Below are 17565 nucleotides of genomic sequence, written 5' to 3'. Positions count from 1 at the left end.
CTTTCTCTTCTCTGCTGTTTTGCTTTTAGTTTTTTTGGGGGGGCTGGTTCAGTTTTTTCCCCTCTTCTCTCCTGCTATTTCGCTTTTGCCCTCCTTTTGCTATTTCACTTTTGCTGTTTCTTGCCTCGTCTCTCTTTCTGGCTTCTCCGTTGCGCTTTTTCTCCCCCTTTCGTTATTTTTTCCCCTTTCCCTCTCCCCTTCGCTCTTCCCCTTCCTTCTCCCTGCCACTTTTCCATCCCCAGCTCTCCGTTTGGCGACTCCTCTCCCCCAGCGGCCGTGCCCACCGTGCTCCGGCCGCCGAGAGGGGGCCCCCCGGCGGAGGGCACCGCTCCCCTCTCCCCCCGGGGGGGGCTCCCCAGCACGAAGCGAGGCGCAGCACCAGGACCGGGGGCCGGTGCCACGTCCCGGGAGGGGGGGCCCGGAGCGCGGCGGGGCCGCCCCCGGCGTTTGAAGTGCGGGGCGGAGGGGAGGGCAGGGGCGGAGGAAGGGGAAGGGAAGGGAGGGGAGGGGAAGGGAAGGGCCGGGAGCCGCCGGGAGGGGAAGGCGGAGGGACGGGGCGCACCCGCCCCAGCGGCCCCACAGCCCCCGTGCGCCTCCCGGCCGCCGGCAGCTCCCGGCGCCCCGAGCCGGCCGCTTCGCCTTTTTCCCCCCTCCACCCCGGCATGTTTTAAAGCCGGTCCCCGCAGCTCTCCATCCCGTCGGGTCCCCGTGTCGTCGTCGTCGTTCTCCCCCCCCCACCTGGGGCCGTGCGCTTCCCCCCTCCCCCCCTCCCCTCCTCGAAGGGCCGGCGGCTGGGGGGGAGCGGGGGCGGTGGGCGCCGGGGGGGGCGAGGGCAGAAAAGCCCCGCTCAGCACCATGGCGTCCAGCTATGCCCACGCCATGGAGAGGCAGGCCCTGCTGCCCGCCCGCCTCGACGGCCCCGCCGGCTTGGACAATTTACAAGGCAAGAAGAACTTCTCCGTGAGCCACCTGCTGGACCTGGAGGAGGCGGGCGACATGGTGGCCGCCCAGGCGGACGAGGGTGGCGGCGAGCCCGGCCGGAGCTTGTTGGAGTCCCCCGGGTTGACCAGCGGCAGCGACACCCCGCAGCAGGACAGTAAGTGCGGGGGGATCCCCCCATGGGGACGCGGGCTGCGCCCCCCGAGCGCATCGCCTGTCGGGGGGCTGAGCACGGGGCTCGGCGGGACGGGGCCGGCAGGATTCAGCCCTCCGTCCACCCCTCTGTCCCTCCATCCATCCCTCTATCCCCCCATCCCTTCCTCTCTCCCTCCATCCACCCCTTTCTCCATCCCTCCATCCCTCCATCCTTCTCTCCATCCATCCCTCCCTCCCTCTCCATCCATCCCGTCGGAGCTCGGAGCACCTCGCCGCTCCGGATGGGACCCGCCGAGCCATTTTCCGACGGCTTTGCCCTCGCAAACAGCCCGAGGGGACTTGCGGCGCCGCAAAACGGAGCCGCCGGCCACCTCCTGCCCCCTTTTTCCTGGCTCCGGGCACCCCCGTCCCCGGCTCCCTTGGCGGTGGGGAAGGGGCGCAGCCTTGCGCGGTATTTTCCGAGCGCAGCGCTATGAAAGGGGCGAGGTAGGTGCGCAAATCTCCCCCCCCCCGATCCTTTATTACCTTCGTTTCGGTTAAAATATAAATAGATAGCTCTCTGTATGTGTATATATCCGCGGGCAAAGGGGCTGGGCGCAATTTTCGTTGCGATTTTCGTCCCTCCCGCGGCGGGCACGGGCACGGACGTGGCTACGGACACGGGCTCGTTTCCGAGGGCTCCCCAGGCGCCCCCCCGGGGGCGGCCAGGCCGCCAACGAGAGGCGAAAAACGAAAAGCCGACGAAAATCTCGCTTTTCGTTTTCTTTTCTTTCTATTTTTTTTTTTTTCGCCTCCCGCCGGCAGCCGCGATCAACGAGCGGCACCGCCGCGGTGGCAGCGGGGGAGAAGGGAACGGAGCCGGGCACCGACCCCCTCCCCAAGCTCCCCCGACCCCCCGGCTGTAGGGGGGAGCCCTCCCCGCTGCGCCCCCCTCCCGGCACCGCCGAGGCTCCGGGGGCGAGGAGCCCGACCCGCAGCCGGCAGCCGCCTTCCTCCCGCTGCCCCCCGGGGCTCCGCCGGGGCTTCCTCGCCTTTTTGGGTTCCCGGAGCCGTGCCGAGAGGGAAACTGGCCTTGGAAAAGGAGAGCCCTACAAGAAAGCAGCTGCTCCCCGCGTCCCCATCCCGCGGGACCCCAAGGGCAAAGGCGAGGGGATTTGTCCCGCTCCCTTCCCGGGGAGCCTGGCCAGGATGGGACAACGGCTGCGGGGAAAACGGCTTTAAAAATGCCTCTTCCCAGGAGAAAATTACATTTCTGGCCCTAAATGTGCGTGGGTTGGTATAGGGAAGGAGGGCAGCGATCGCTGCTCCCCCGTGATTCGGCTCCCTGTGCCGCTGCGGCCAGAGAGTCCCTGCAATACTGACCAACGAGTTATGCAAACGTCTCTTTTTTTCCTCCTTTTTCCCCCCCAGTTTCGTTTATCGTATTTTACTTGGCCCCGCTTTGCTCCTGGTGCTGCCCATTGCCAATCGCCGAGCTGGCTTGCTTAGTGTGGAAAAGAGGGGCTGTGTTCCCCTGACACCCACCCTGCTCTTCGAGCAGGAACCGGACCGAAATCATGGGCTGAGGGTGTGTTTCCCAGCCAGCATTGCCGGGCAGGGACCAAACTCCAGCTTAAAATAAATCAGCAGTTCCCCGAGCGCAGTAAAAGTTTTAATGCCGTTGCGGTGAATTAGAAAGTTTTAAAAGTATTCTAAAGTAAGCAAAAAATAAATACCGGGGATAAATTCTCCCTGGTTTATTGGGCAGAGCTGTCATCTGGGCTCCCTGGCTCCTTCGCTGATGTGTTTAGCAGACCCCCAGCGTCTCCGTGCCTCAGTTTCCCCACCCGTGGCATGTGTTTTGTGAAGTGCTTTGCAGCGCCCGCAGGAAAAGAGCTGGGCAGCGGTGGGTTTGAGCTTTTCTCGGTGAAAAATGAGAGCTGGTTCAGCGGAAAAGCTAACACAGGGCTCAGCTATCCTCTGTGTTATGAAGGGAGAGGAGGTGAGAGCCGTTTGGAGTTGTGTAATGTCACAGGAATACTGGAACCGATCTGCTGACCTGGGGGACAGTCGGTCTGCCGCTGGTTTCTGTCCCAAAGCGGGGTGCAAACCCAAAATATTGGGTGCTCCTCGTGTAACATGAAATTACAGGGAAAAAGCTTGACACGGAAATGACAAAAGGTTTTATTTGGAGTTTAGAGGGACTACATTACCGTGAATTCATTTGGAAGGGGTTGAGGAGAAAGCTTTTTTTCCTATTTTAAAAAAAGGAAAACATTTCTGGGAGTAGCTCTGATTGTAACGCAGACGGGGAGAAATGTCAGTGTATTAAGGGACTGATTTTTATTTTCAGTGGTGCTGCGAAACTGTCACTCACTGACTTGGGTTCGAATTGTAGGTGTGAAAACCATACCTTAACAGCTGATAAAATTCACTGCGACCCTCCCAGCCTCTGCCCTTCAGCCAGGAGGGCTCTGACTTGCTCCTCATTGCAAAGCCACCTGATAAGATCCAGCCAACGCTTGCTTGGTAGCAGGGTTTCCACTGACTCCTGCTAAAACCCTGATGAAAATGCAGTCCCAGATCAGCTCTCCTTGCTCTCCTGCCCTTGGTGGTGGCAGAAAACTGCTGGTGGGTTCCCAAAGCTCGTGGCTCTGAGCGGGATCGCTTCTCCAAACCCGGAGCTGGTGAGCTATTAGCTAGTTTTAAAGATGGCATTTTTTTGCCATCTGCTTTTTTGTTTTGTTTTGTTTGTTTGAGCCTGGCTGTTGACGGCTCATAAAACGACGTGGAGAAAGCCTGAGCAGCACAAGAAAAATTGTTGCGCTCGCCTTTCTTTTGTGAGGAACGACTAAAGCCCGCTTTGATCCGGTACGTGCGCAAGTCCTGCATATTGGAGTTATTACTGCCCTGCAATTTCTCTTCCGTGTAAAAGAGGTGGAGGTCTAGGGGCTGTGAGTTTCTCCGGGCTGGCAGCCCAGCTCGGGCTGTCGGGGCAGCTTCAAAATTACAGCCGGGGCCCAGGCAGCCTGCAGCTCCCCACTGCTGCTTCTGGCTCAGCGGGCATCGTGACCCCTCGGCACCAAAAAACGCTTCCCCGGGGAGCAGAAACCCCTGGCGGGGCAGCGGGGAGGAGGTGAGTTTCTTTGCTCTGCTCAGGATGGGGCAGGCAGAGCATCCGTGCTGGTTTCATCTCATTCCTCATGGGGTGAGAGCACGAGGAAGGGCTGCTTTCCCCAGCCGGCACGACGACGGGTCTCATACCAGGGTTTTGCAGAGGCCGGATACAGAAATGGTTTTTAAAAAAAAGGAGAAGGCAAACAGAGGGAGGACAGGGGCCGGGGTTGGCTCGTCACTGCTGCGGTGCATCACCGGCTTGGAGCCGTGGGTTTTGGGGGCGGGAGGGATGAACCAGGGCAAAGATCGCCCCATCGCTGCCTCTGTCTGTCATTAGAGGCCATCTGAGACAGGATCCTGAGCTGAAGAACCTTTGGTCTGCTCCCACATGGCTGGTATTTAGGCTGTTAATTCCCTCTTTTTAATTAGAGCAAGTGCAGTTGCTGCGGGAGGGGAAGGGTTTGTGTAAAGGTTGAGTTGTTTCTCCTTTTTCTGCTGATCCTGGGGTTGTCTGCAGTGCTGTGGTGCCTCCCCACCCCACACAAAAAAAGAAAAAGACATTTGAATTGTTAAAAAGAGGTGGAAAAGCTCTGCCACCGCTTTGGGAAGGGGAGAGCGGCTCAGAGGGCTGCCGAGGCGCCCAGGAACGCGAGAGGAAGCGCCAGGGACTGCAGGGTTTTCTTTGCAAACCTTTGCGTTATCTTCACGTCCTAAGTGGCTCTTTTGTTAGGAAAACACAGCCCTTATTCCCAGCAGATGCTGAGCCTGGCAACCCAGGATGGACAAAGAATAGAAAAGAAGGAAGAAAGCACTTTTGGAGCTAAGATTAAATCTAGCGGCTCATATTTTCTTCCTCTCTTGTCCTGTGGAGCTGGTGGGCAAAGGGAGAGTCTGCGGGGAGGAAGGGGCTGCTGCTGCCCACAGGTTATGGGGCAAAGCGGCCGCTGCCTTTAACCCCTCCGGCAGCAGTGAGCATCCCTACAGGCTGCTGCCAGAAAGGACTTTCCGCACCCAAGTCCTCCTCATCCAGCAGCTGATGTGGAAAAATTTGGGATCGGGTTGATATTCTTTTTAAGGCACTTGTCGTTTGGGCTGTCTGCGTGAAAAATTCAGCGGTGTTCTTGCGGGAGAAATCTTTCCGTGTGCCAGCAGTGCCGCGTGTGTCCTAGAGGCTCCTCGCAGGAAGGGTGAGCCACATTCTTGGGGATAAAGCTTGGATAGCAGGCCAGGTAACCAACGCAGAAAACCAGTTAAAAGCTTCATTCACTTCTTTCCACGTGTGTTGCATCTTTTTAATTTCACTCTCAGGCTAGCTGGGGCGTGATTTTTCGGTCAAATGTCTCACGCTGATATTTTTCTTGCATCTCTGAATCCTACAATTCGAAGTGGAAAAAATATCTAGTTTTGACATAAATTTCTAGATCTTCTGGATGCAGACAAAAGATGGAAATGTGACTGTCACAAACTTGGAACCAAACTTTTTTATTTAAAAAAACAAATAATAACCGGCTTACTATTAACAAAAGAAAAAAGGAGCCATGTGAAGCTGAAGGAGGGCGCTGACTCAGTTTGCAAGTGCTGGCCGTGCCGCCTTCCTTTTGACGGCCGAAACTAGACTTTTATTTGTTTGTGAATTTCACTTTTTTTTTGATCATAATCAGTTTTGCTTCCTGGTTCTCATGGTCTCATAATTTGCTGATGGTATTTGTGTTTTCAATCCATCTGCACAAAGCTTCCAACTTTTTAATTCGAAAAAGATTTTGCTGAAGGTTTTTACTCCCCCCCACCCTACTCCCCTTAATGTAATGAAAACATTTCCATGAAAATTAGATTTTGAAATCTCTCATAAAACTTAAAGGTTTGGTCTAAACTGCTAGAATGCTCTTAATGAACATCAGCTTTCTGTCATCTGCACCGAGTTTCCACTACTAGCCAGTCTATTTTCCATCTTTTTGATGATGTAGAAAGCAGTGATCGCATGGGAAAATATTATCTCAGGGTTAATTTGTGCAATCCTTACTCACACGAGTCATTGCATGCGATTCAATGGGCCGCTTATGTGGATGCCAATTGATGAGTATTAGTGTTTAAAGGCTTGACCAGCAGCCTTGAGTCATGCAAAAAGCTCTTTTTGAGGCCAGTGGAATATTTCTGCTCAGGCATGAGGTGGTTTTGCTGTCTGCGTTCGGGGGCATGAGCCTTTTGCCTTTCAGCAGAGGTGCAACAGGCATCCAAATACATGATGTTAGGGAGCCTGGAAAGAGGGAGCAAGAGCACGGACAACGTATAAGCAGGAGTGGCTGGGAGGAGCTGGCAAACTTTAAAGCCGAATGCTCTGACAAGGCAGACGCAAAATTACGGGGCCATAATTCCTTCAAGGCTATATTCTTGTTTTTTCTCCTTTTTTTTTTTTTTCCCCCTGACAACTCCGAGTTTGCTGCCGTGGTTTTTGACATCACCAGCATGGCTTGATGGGATTATAGGTGTTTATTCCTGGTTGCAAGTTGTTTATGATATATTTAATCGGTTTTGAAACCCATACGAAGGAGCCCTGAGGGAGCTGTGCTCCTGCTGGGCCTCTCTTGCATAATGAAGTGCATCACGAGGATTTACCAAGTGTCACAATATTCCAGACTTGGGCCTCTGTTTCTGGGGAGGATGAATCACTGCGTTTCTGGTTCCCCACCCTACTTGCCTTTCCGAAAGGAGGCTTGGGCTTTGGGGTGGATTATGGAGCTGTGAAGCGAGAACACCACGGCCTGGCCGGAGGAGCTGTCGTCCGAGGCCCTGATCGTGCTTTCCCTCTGAACTGTCCTTGAAGCTTTACGCTCAGGACACCAGGGTGTTGTGTTCTTAGCCTGGTTCCTCCAAGAAAAGCCTGCTGGATGGTTTCTGTCCGTGGGATGTAACTTCTGAACCCGCCGGCTGCTCTGGGGAGGGTGCAGACGTCTCAAGGGGCTGCTAAATCCCAGCAGTCCCATGGGACGTGGTGAAGGCTGCTGGCAGTCCCTCCCCATGAGGGGATGAAGCAGCGTAAATTCAGTCTCTTACATGGAGAGTCTCTGTGGAGAAAAGTCCTTTTCAAAGGCTCTGTGTTAGAGATGCCATCAGTTGAAGCTGACGTGTGTAGACACCGTCGCCACCAGCCCCGTGGCACAGGCCTGCGGGGCTTTGTGCTTTGTCACTTGTGTTGTAACAGCCCAGGGCCCTCCAGCACCGAGATTTGCTGGCTCTGCTCACGTTTTTCACTTCATACATTGATTTGTGAACGCGTGATGCTCACCTAACCTGCCACTTCCCTTCCTTTCCCTCTCTCTCTGCTGGGCCCGGCTGCCTGCTACCCTGTACCCACAGAAGATGCTGTGAGGCCGGGGTGGGAGCTGAGCGGAGAAACGTTGTGTGTCTGCTGGGACCATGGCAGCCTCGTTTTGAGAGAAATTTCTCTCAGATGAGGACATCCAGAGGATGCAGATTGGGCAGGGAGCAGAGCAGCAGTGCTGAGGCTGAGGGCTGCCTCCTGCCATGGAAAGCCTGGCGTCTGGGAAGGGAGGCTTGATGAGCAAGCCAGTGAACATCCATTTCAGTTTGCATTAACTTTCTGGGCTCCTCTCTCACCTCCAGAGGCTAAGAAAAGGTTACACCAGTGTTTAAAGCCCTGTCCCAGACAGTCTGGATTTGTCGTGCCTGTACCAAGTGAGCGTTGGCCTTGGAGTGGCAGCCCAGGACCTCCTGGTGCCTGGTGTTCCTGGAAGGGGAAGGAGAGAAGAGAGGTGAGGGGAGCCAGCCGAGCTGTTAACAAGTCACTACATCCTATCGCAGCGTCCAGTTCATATTCCACCCAAATTTCCCCCCCCCTGTTTCTGGCTAGAGAAATTTTCCTACAGGAGAAACTCCATCCAGTCAGCAAGACTGCTGGGCAGGGCGAGCGTCCAAAGAGCCGCTCGGGATCTGGCCAGGACCCTCTCCACGTCCTGATGAGCTGCTCAGGCAGCAAATCTGCTCTTGCCCCGAGAGCTGGAATTCATCAGGAGCCTGGGGACATCGCTTCCTGCTCTGAGCCCACCAGCAGATGAATTTCTCCTGTGGCCTCCTTGACCACAGTAAAACCAAATTTATCCATGGCCCTGTGTGTCTGGGGGCAAGATAAAATCGCCAGCAACAGCTGCTGAGCGGGCAGGCTTGGAAAGAAAATGGCATGTGGATGTGAAGGGGACCAACAGTCCCAGGAGCTCTGGGAACAAAGCGGGGTGCCTGGGGGTGATGGAGCAGGGTGGGAGGCTGCAGGAGGCTGTGTCCAAGTAGCCCCCAACCCTGTCTTGTAGCCAGTGTAGATGCTGGACCAGTTAAAGTCGGGTAGGATTTTTTAACCCACGGGGACCTGTGCTAGTCTGTGCTTTGCTCTCATTTTGGTTGTGTTTGAGCAGTGGGTGAGCTGGGCAGAGCTGCAGCCGGCAGAGCTGTGAAGTCCTGCTCAGCGCTTCTGGAAATCATCTGCTTTTTGGAAGCGTCACTAATATGGCCCACGTTTGGGGAAAAAAAAATTACGGTCACAGCTTCTGAAGAGCCATCGCTTCTCAGCATCAGCTCAGCGGAGTCAGGGCTCTGTGGGGACTTAAATGGGGAAAGGTGCTGGAGCCGTAACGGTGAGAGCAGAGCGTTAATGCTCAGGGGCTGGCGATGCAGAAGGGGCTGCCCTTGGTTGATTGTACCGCAGGTGGTTTCTGCCACCGTGAAGCCTGGGCTGGTTTCCTTTAGGGTTTTACAGCCTTCTTCCCCAGTGGCTGGAGACACTCCTGTAATGCTGCATACCTGTGGTTGTCCTGCATGGTCCCTGAGGTGGTCTCCTTTTCATCTGAATGAAGGGGACAGAGTGGAAGAAATCCATCATCACGTCCCTGTTTGGGATGGGTGGCTCCGACACTGATATTGCTGGAGAAAGCTGGTGAAAACTGCGCCTCTTCCCCAAAATGTGTTTGCTCTGTGTTGGCACTGGGAAGTCCCTTTCCATTCGCACAGGTTGTCTGGTCTGAAGTGCCTGAGGGTGTCCGAGCAAATGTATCCATTTTTGCAATGAGAGGGGAAAAAAGTTGTCAAGAACATGATGGAGTTGAGCTCTGCATCCTACTTCTTCACCCCAAATGATGATGGGGTTCTGCGCCTCTTTGTGGACCAGGAATGGGGACCCATTCCTGGGTCCCCAAGTGGTGGTGATGGAAACACGGGTCTGGATGTTATGTGCACACAAAGCCAGCTTGCTCGGGAGGGCATTTGTCTGCTCCGTGTTCTCCCCAGGCTGCAGGGGGTCACTCTGCTTGGGGGTACTGCAGGCAGGGTTTGTAGGGTACAGCATTTTGTCCTGGGCTTCCACCCAAAATCTAAATTAAAACTGTTTTTTGTGTGTGTGTCCTGCCCTAAATGTCAATAGAGGTGGCCTTGTAGGATTACCCGGCTGGTCTTTTACTGCTCCAAAATGCCTTAGTGCTTTGGCTGTGGTCTTTTTCTTCTATGTTTAATGGAGTAACCTGGCCAAGTCCACCCCGCTGTGCCTCAGTTTCCCTACCCACATAACTGGATAATGATCCCAACCCCGTAATAAGGGGCTTTGAAAACTGCTGGAGAGGTGATATATAAGAGGTTGGCTTTAATTTGGGAATATTCTCCTCCCTCTGCATCGCCGCCAACTAATTGCTATTTCATCTGCCTCTGTCTCTGGAACCGACCACCTTCCTTGTTAATTAACTGACTAGCATTAAGGAGATCCCCTTTGGTGACCCAGCTGTGTGCTTCACACAACAGTTGATGGTGGCAGCTCTTGCCACGCCGGCTCTGATCTCCCCAACATCTTGAGATGCTTGGGCTCTCCGCGTGCCCAAAGGATGCTGGTGTTGGGGAAGCCGGTGTCCGACACAGAAATTCCCAGCAGCTGGTCGGGACGACTGTGCTCTTTTTCTTGGCTGTTGCCCGGTCTTTAACGTTTGGCCAAAAAGATCTTTGCTGACAGTTTGTTTCATTTGGACGACTGCTGATGTGTCTCATGGAAACTGGGGGAATTGCTCAGGAATAAGCGTTTGCTACGCATTGCTTGTTTGTGATTTGTTTTTCATTTTCTCCTTAAAAAAAAATCTAAAAAAAAACAACAGCTAATCAGTGAAAAGAAACAATCACCTGTGATTTAGGAGAGGGATCTCTCATTGTAAATAATAAATTAGTGTCGGGAGACCAGGCAGACAGAATGGTTGATGAATATCCTGCAGGCTGAAAGTTGTTTATCAAGCCTGTTTGAAGACTTATGACTAACAAGCTCATTTACAGAGTTTGGAGCCTGTTCATGAGCCGTCCTCCAGCTGGGAGGATGTGGGAATCATCAGAAATTGTATTCACAAGTTACTCGATCATTTAAAAAAATGATCAAACAAACAAAGCCTGGGTTTTGGAAGGGAGCTGTGAATTCCTCCTCTCCCCCCACTGTGTTTTTTGAGGCATTCCCCTTAGGAAAACGAGGGGTTTGGAGAAGAATGAAGAGCCCCACATCGCTCGTTCACGGCCTGTTTCGGTGCTCACCCTTCCTCCGTCTGGCACCAAGCGCCCCGGCCGTGGGGAGCTGGTCCTACACGGGATGTGCTCCACGAGGTCTGGCCCTGGGTGCTCAGCAAGATGGATGGGGCTTGTCCAGTGGCTCCCAGCTGGGGATTTGGGCTCGACGGCGGGATACGGTTGCTCTTAGGGAGCAGATGTCTCCACCAAGCCATGCCTGAGTCTTTCTACTTGCTGCCCTATAAGAAGGGTGGTGTAGGAGCTGCCAACCTGCTGCCTGTAGGAACAGGGATGAATCTGGTATAAGGAGCGTACACCGGAGTGCCGTGGCTCCATGCCCTTTGCAAATCTGCTCGCCTGGCCTTGGACCAACTCCCTGCTCAATGCAGAAAGCCGCATCTTTATGAGGAGAGGCAGATGTTTTTCACCCCCGGTGTCTCCTGTAGTTCTGCTTCGTTTGTGCAGTGTCCTCTTGGACGCGGCTGCGGGGAGGGCTCCAGGTGGGCTCCAGTTGTGCACGCTGCGTGTCGAGGAGGATGCGAGCCGAGCAAAAAAAAGTCCAGAGAAGAGCAATAAAGAGCTGCAGAACTCCCAGGCTGGGAGGAAAGAGGTGCTTAGCCTCCAGAAGAGGTGATGGAGAACAGCCTTCAGATAGATGCAGGGCTGCTATCGGAAGGGGATGGTGTAGGGTGACCTCCAGGCACGTGTACTTGGGTTGCAGCAAGGGAGATTTAAGTGTGGTGGTGAGGAAGTCCTCCCAGGTCTTTTGTGGGTAAGAGGACACTGGAAGAGGTGGTAGGAGGATGGGATGGAGACCCCAAGAAAAGGGGGACCCACCAGGCTGAGGAGGAGCAAGCGGCTGGGGAAGGGGCGCACAAACCGGGAGCCACCTGCTGCTGGGAAGCCAGGCAACAGGTTTCCTAAATGTGCCTTTCAGCATGGGTGTTGTGGGCTGGAAGGAGCTGGTGTGATTGAAAAGACAATCTGGTACGCGATAGCAAGAAAACCGCACGGCAAAGCTGCCCTCAGTCACTCCAAGCTGGCTCGTGTGGGCTCCGTGGCCCAGGAGCTGATGGAGCGATCGCTGAGCTCCTGTCTGGCAGTGGCAGGAGGAGGTGACAGGCGAGCGAGCCAAGGGGACGCTTTGCTTTCAGGCTGGAGAGCTCTCTGCGGGGCTGGGTACCAAACTGGGGTTTTCTCACGGGCGGTGGTGCTGGTTTCCCCTGCTCTCCTCCTGGTTTTGCTCGTGTGATGTATCGATGTCCCTCTCGGGCTGGGCAGTGCTGAGAGTCCTTCCAGACACCGTGATGATGGATTTGAATCCCCATTTCCCTGACTCTCTAGGAAGACTTCTTTCTTTTCCTCTCTAATCCATCAAAGAAAGGTAGGACAAGAGCCAGTGGCTGAGAGCAAAAGCCAGAGGAGCATTGAAAGGAGGTTGAAAATACGCATTTTTTAACTGTAAGACGCAAGGTAATCACTGGAAGTAATTAGGAAGGAGAGTGTTGGCTTCTCCATCCCTAAAGGGGATGTCTGGAAGTCCCTTTGGGGTAACTGGGTGACACGCTACGGCCGTGCGTGCAGACACCAAAAAAAAACCAGCAGCTCGGCTCTGGCCACAGGACGCGTGGATGTGCTGCAGCATTCCTGCACAACTCGATGTCAGGGATATTCCTGCCAGGAAATGGGATCACAGGACCAGATGGAGAATGCAGATCCACTCGGTGCAAATCTGTTTACAGGTTTGAACCAAAACACAGCGAGAAACAAAAGGAAAGCAATGGCCTCATCCCTGATCGTAACTCGCTTATGTGAACCAGCTGCCAGGCTCATTTATAGGACAATCCCCTTCCCAAAATCTATCCAAAATCCCACTGTTAAGAATAGCGGAGACAGGAGAACCTCTGCAGAGCTAAAAAGGGCGAACATCAGGCACAGAAATAGCTTTTCATCCCCTATTTTGGGATCTCTTATGAGTTTTCAGAGGCTCTGAACAAAACAGGCCTTTGTGGGAGATTTCTGGTATTTCTGGCCAGGTTGAGGAGTGTGCGAACAGCGTCTCGTAAACGCAACTTTGGGTAAAATGAGGAAAACAGGGAGAGCTGCAAATCTAATTAACAGTGGGGTGGGGGATGACCACATCCAGCAACATCTGGGGATGGAGGGCTGCGAATCGGTAGGCTGGGCTCCCTGGGAAGGTTGGAGATGTCTGCGCAGGGCTGGCACCGAGGGCAAGGAGCGAAAGGCTTTGCGCAAAGGTGGTGACAGCCATCGGAGCCATCTCTTGCCACTTCTCTTCTCTGTTTTGTGTTAGTTCCCAGCCAGGGAAGAGCCTGCAGAAACCAGGGATCGCCGAAGAGCTGCGGAGAGGCAGCTCCATGGGCACCGATCACAGCACGAAGCCCTCGTGGCTGATCTCTGCTCCACCAGCCAGGCTGGTCACTTCCCAGCAGGGATGCTCGCTGCTCACGGCTGCGTGCTCGAGGACACGCTGTTGGCCAAGGAAGGTTCAGGCACTGAGGTTTCCAAATGCTTTTTGTTCCTGGAAGGGTCATTAAGTAAAAAAAAAAAAAAAAAAATTGTGCTGAGAAATGGTTTGGAAAATAGTTTGGTGGATTTGTACTTTGCTTGGGTACGATCAGTAATGGGGAGAGGGAAGAGATCGAAATAATCCAACTTTTCTTACAGTGGTGCTGGACTGAGCCGTGCTCAAAGCTGAGTTCTGGGTATGAAAAGTCAGAGGGTTTCTGAATTAGTCCCAGACTGACCCCAGGCAAGATTATTCAAGCTTCTGAAAAAAATTGGGTGCTTCTGTGAGCACATTAAACCTCTGTGGCAGGGCCGTGGCCGTGGCTCTGGGGTGTTCAATGTGCCTGACCACCATCATCCCAGCCCCGCTTCCCAAAGTGTGGCCGTCCATTGCTGTCACCAGGGGGACAGATCCAGTGAGTGAGGTAATCCCGAACCAGCCTTGACGTGGTTGGGTTTTGCTGCAGGCTGGTCCCTGGCTGTTCATCCTGCTTTAGGCTTTTTCTCCGTAAAGAGAATTTCAGATGCTTTAGGTCAATACTTTGCTTCTATTTTTCACGTAAAAGCAATACGCTCAGGGAAAAAAAAATGTTTTTTTGAAACCTGAAAACAGGAAGAAAGCTCTTTATTTGATGTTTCTTTATTTTTAACTTTGTTTGCTGAAACTTTAAGCAGTTCTGTTGCGGGGCAGCTCCCACCAGGCTTCCCCATCCCAGAGCTGAGGACCGCTGCTTGCTCCCAGCACTCCAGCAGCAGGGCTGTGCTGGGGGCTGCAGGAGAATTTGGGAAAACGCAGAGGGCAGAACCAGAGGGACTTTTCTGTTATTCTGGTGCCATCTACTGGTCCGAGCCTACAGGAATGGCTAATGGCAGCAGGAAAAGAGGAGAGCACCGGTGGATGGTGTGGTGTGGCCATGGCCCTGGCTGGCACACGGATGTGCTCAGTGCCTCACCTCTGCTTTCTCCTGGTGTCACAGCTCAAAATTGGGTGCAGCAGTACCAAAATCCACAGGCTTGGTCTGCCTGGTCTCAGCTCCGAGCTGTGCCAGCCCTGGCCTGGTGTTGCAGGGATGTCCACAGGAAATTGGGGCTGGAGTTTCAATTACTTCATCAGGGCGGCAGTGCTCTCTGGCCTGGATTCTCGGCTGTCTTGCAAGGGGTTGGGCTCACCAGGCTGCTCCGTCTCTTGCTGCGGGCGTTAATCAGCCCTCTTTATTTTTACTGAGCCACCAGATTTTCACGAAAATTGGAGGGTTGAGCTATCATTGCAGCTCCTGTTCCTCTGCCAAGCCGTGGTTGAAGTTGGCCAACGACTCGAAAACTGTCGGGACAATCAAAGAGCACATTGCATCTCAGGAACCCAGGTGAAAGCAGCCGGGGAAGCTGGGCTACCCCTTTGGAAGACATCTCAGAGGGGTTTGATGCCAGAGCAGCCTGTGTCAGGATATCATCTCCCCTTGGTGTGACCATCTCTGGAGGGAGGCTGGTGTGAGCTCTGCCTGGCGCCTTCCCCTCTGTTTCTGCCTCTCCCCTGCCACATGTCGCACGCTGGCTTTGCTTTCCTGGTGGCTGGGGCCAGTCCCGTGCAACACGTCCCCAGGGAGAGGATGTCCTCTCTGTTGTGGCTGCTTCAAAGGGCCGAGGCCCATCTTCGGCTTGGGTCGCTCCAGCGTGGCAAGCTGTGCTCCGGGCAAGGCACAGCCTGCCTTGAACTCAGCCAGGACAAGGAGCAAGCTGGAGGGAGAGCAGGGAAAAGGAAAGAGGTTTTTGGTGTTATATTTTTTTTGGTTTTGTTTTTTGACAATCTGTCCTTTTTTATTTTTCAGTTTGAAGTCAGTATCTCCCTGGGCTGGGTCCCACACCCCTCTCCATCCCTCACGTCCCTTTGCAGAAGGGGACAGCAGGTTTTTCTGCAGCAAGGAGCCAGGAGGGCTCGGGTACCAGGGGCTGGGTGGGAGAGCCTCCCATCGAGCTGCCAGGGTGATTGCAGGGATTCAGCATTGTTTTGGGGCAGCCTGGCCTGTTCCAGGTGGAGCCATGGGGCAGAGGTGCAATTGGGGTGAAAAAATTGGGGTGAAACTCACATATCTCACTGCAGCCCCAGCAAGAGCGAGGACCCGAAGTTGTCTGTGTGTAAATGAGGAGCATTGGGAGCTCTTTTGCCTCTGCTGTTCGTGTAATGCAAAATCGGAGTGCTGCTAGCCAGAAAGAAATGTAATATTTGTTTTAGGAACCCATCCATCCTTCATCAGGGATGAGACAATGAATTCTCCAGCTTAATAGGGGCTTTTCATCTGCAGCTCTTCCAGCCCTCCTAATGCTGGGAACAGATTTGGTCAAAGTATTACTCGGGTTTAATTTATGCTTTTTTTTTTTTTCCTCTTGCTTTTGATTCATGAAAGCCTCTCAATCCATCGGGGGCACTTAAACTATCTGCGAAGTAAGAGCAGTGCCTGAGCTGGGAGCAGTCGCCGCGTCCTCAGCATTCAGCAGGCGCTCGCTCAGGAGCGAGCCCGCGGCAGCGGCTGACGTGTGGCTTGATGCATTTCTTCCCAGCAGACGCTGGGAAATAAAACACGATTCCAGTGCGACTGTTAGAGCCTCTGCGTAAGGAAGCAAATCGAAATTTTCCGACAAAAGGAGAGGAGAGGGCTCCAGAGCCTGTCAAAAACGTCCAGAGGCTGTCAAAAATGCCGTCCGCCTTCTTGAGCGGGACGTGGCCGAGATTTTCCTCTGCGGTTGCCTCAAGCTGGGCGTTTCAGCTTGCAGGCACCCAGCTGCAAGGGGCTGGAGTATCAAAGGGCGCTGAGGATGGGTTTAGCTTGTAAAATTTGGCCAACTTGCTAACGATAGACTGTCATTAACAGGCTCCCAGCCTCGCTAGCGGGGCGCCTGCAGCCCCGTGTAACGGCGCAGTGAGACCGAAGTCCAGTCTCGGTGTTGCTGTGATTCTTTGCGTGATTGTGGCTCTTAATTCTTTACTTATTTTTTTGTAATTCTTTACTTTTTTTTTCTTAAAGTTGTAGATTCTGGGGTCCTGTGACAAACTGGGGTAAAAAGTCGCTGTCTGGCAGTGCGTGTAAGTCAGGAGGATGAGACCCAATTGGCCTCGAGGTTAAAAGAGCAGAGGGTGCCCCAAAAAGCCGAGTCCGTCCAGAGCCTCTCTTGATGCCGGTCTCTTGCAGAGGCAATCGCACAATTCTGTGAGCATCCAACCTATTTTCCGTGAGCTTTGTCCACTTCTCTTACACACGAGCAACGCCGGGCAGCACACCCTGAGCCCGAGGCGAGGCCAGCCCCCCTGCCCCAGCCCTGCCCAGGCTCTCCCTTAATTTCAAGCCCGGTGGCACTTCCTGGGCTTGACGTTAAGCCTGTGTGGAAGGTGCACAGGAGCAGGGGTTAATCTGAAGGCTGCAGCCACCACGCAGGCTCCCTGCTTTTACAAGTGCTGGAGCAGCACATGCCGACACGGGGCAGGCTCCCTGCTGCAGGCTGCAGCCATGCAGATCTTGTTCCCCCACTTTGTGAGTGGTTAAATACCCTGCCAGAGCAAGGTAAATGACGGATCTTTGCCTAATAAAACCGTGTCTTTGTAGGTGTGCTGTAGCTGCAGGCTCTTACGGGGGCTAGGGAAGGAAACAGTAAAGCTCCCGCAGAGCGCGGGGACGGGAGCGCTTTACGGCTCGCTGAGCAGGCTCTGGGCTTGCAGCAAGGAAGCTGAGTTTGGGCTGGCCTCTCCAGAGCTCGCTCTGACAGCCGATGTGGGGATTATTTTTGGACTGAGAAGCTCCATCACATTTTCCAGGTTAACTGGAGATCGCCTTAGCACGTTGCAGGCACCTCGGGGTCTCCCCCTTCGCTGTGGGTGCCGAAGAACCAGACCGTGCACACCCTGCATGGACACGGCGCTCATCCCGAGCAAACCCCAGGAGGGTTTCCTGCCTCCAAGGCTTCCTTTTCTGGAGCACTCAGCAAGCAGGAGTGGAAGGAGGTTTGAGGGGCTGGGGATTTTGCTGGCAGAGCTCCTTCCTCCGCTTGGCGAGCTGGGGATGACCCTGCGGGACAGGGACCGCGTGGCCGTCTCCCATCCTGGGATGGAGCTCCCTCACTTGCTGCCCAAATGGCTGAGCATCCAGTCCAGAGGAATGAGCCACTTCCCTTATTCCTTTGTAGCACTAACGAGCTGTGGGGCTAACGAGCTTGGGGTACTTTGCCCCGAACACCCCAAGATGCTGCAGTGTGGCTTGGGGATTCTCTGCAGCCTGGCCGGAGCCGTGTGCCCATCGGCTCTGCTTGACCCTTGCAGAAATG

General features: G+C 54.1%; 1 protein-coding gene across 2 annotated transcripts in view; it reads left to right on the top strand.

Annotated features, from left to right (window-relative positions):
* The first annotated feature begins 500 nt into the window (after positions 1 to 500).
* PRRX1 (paired related homeobox 1) overlaps positions 501 to 17565 on the top strand; it is a 35192-nt gene continuing 18127 nt past the window's right edge. Inside the window, exon 1 of one of the 2 annotated variants that reach the window (XM_027462763.3) lies at positions 501 to 1096. In XM_027462763.3, coding sequence (XP_027318564.1) covers positions 856 to 1096 — 241 coding nt within the window. In that variant the 5' untranslated portion in view covers positions 501 to 855. The remainder of the gene's footprint in view (positions 1097 to 17565) is intronic. The other variant, XM_027462762.3, reaches the window with a different exon arrangement.

The sequence above is a fragment of the Anas platyrhynchos genome, chromosome 8 (genome assembly GCF_047663525.1).
Source record: "Anas platyrhynchos isolate ZD024472 breed Pekin duck chromosome 8, IASCAAS_PekinDuck_T2T, whole genome shotgun sequence".
NCBI classification, from domain to species: domain Eukaryota; kingdom Metazoa; phylum Chordata; class Aves; order Anseriformes; family Anatidae; genus Anas; species Anas platyrhynchos.
This window is presented reverse-complemented; position numbering and strand designations above follow the sequence as displayed.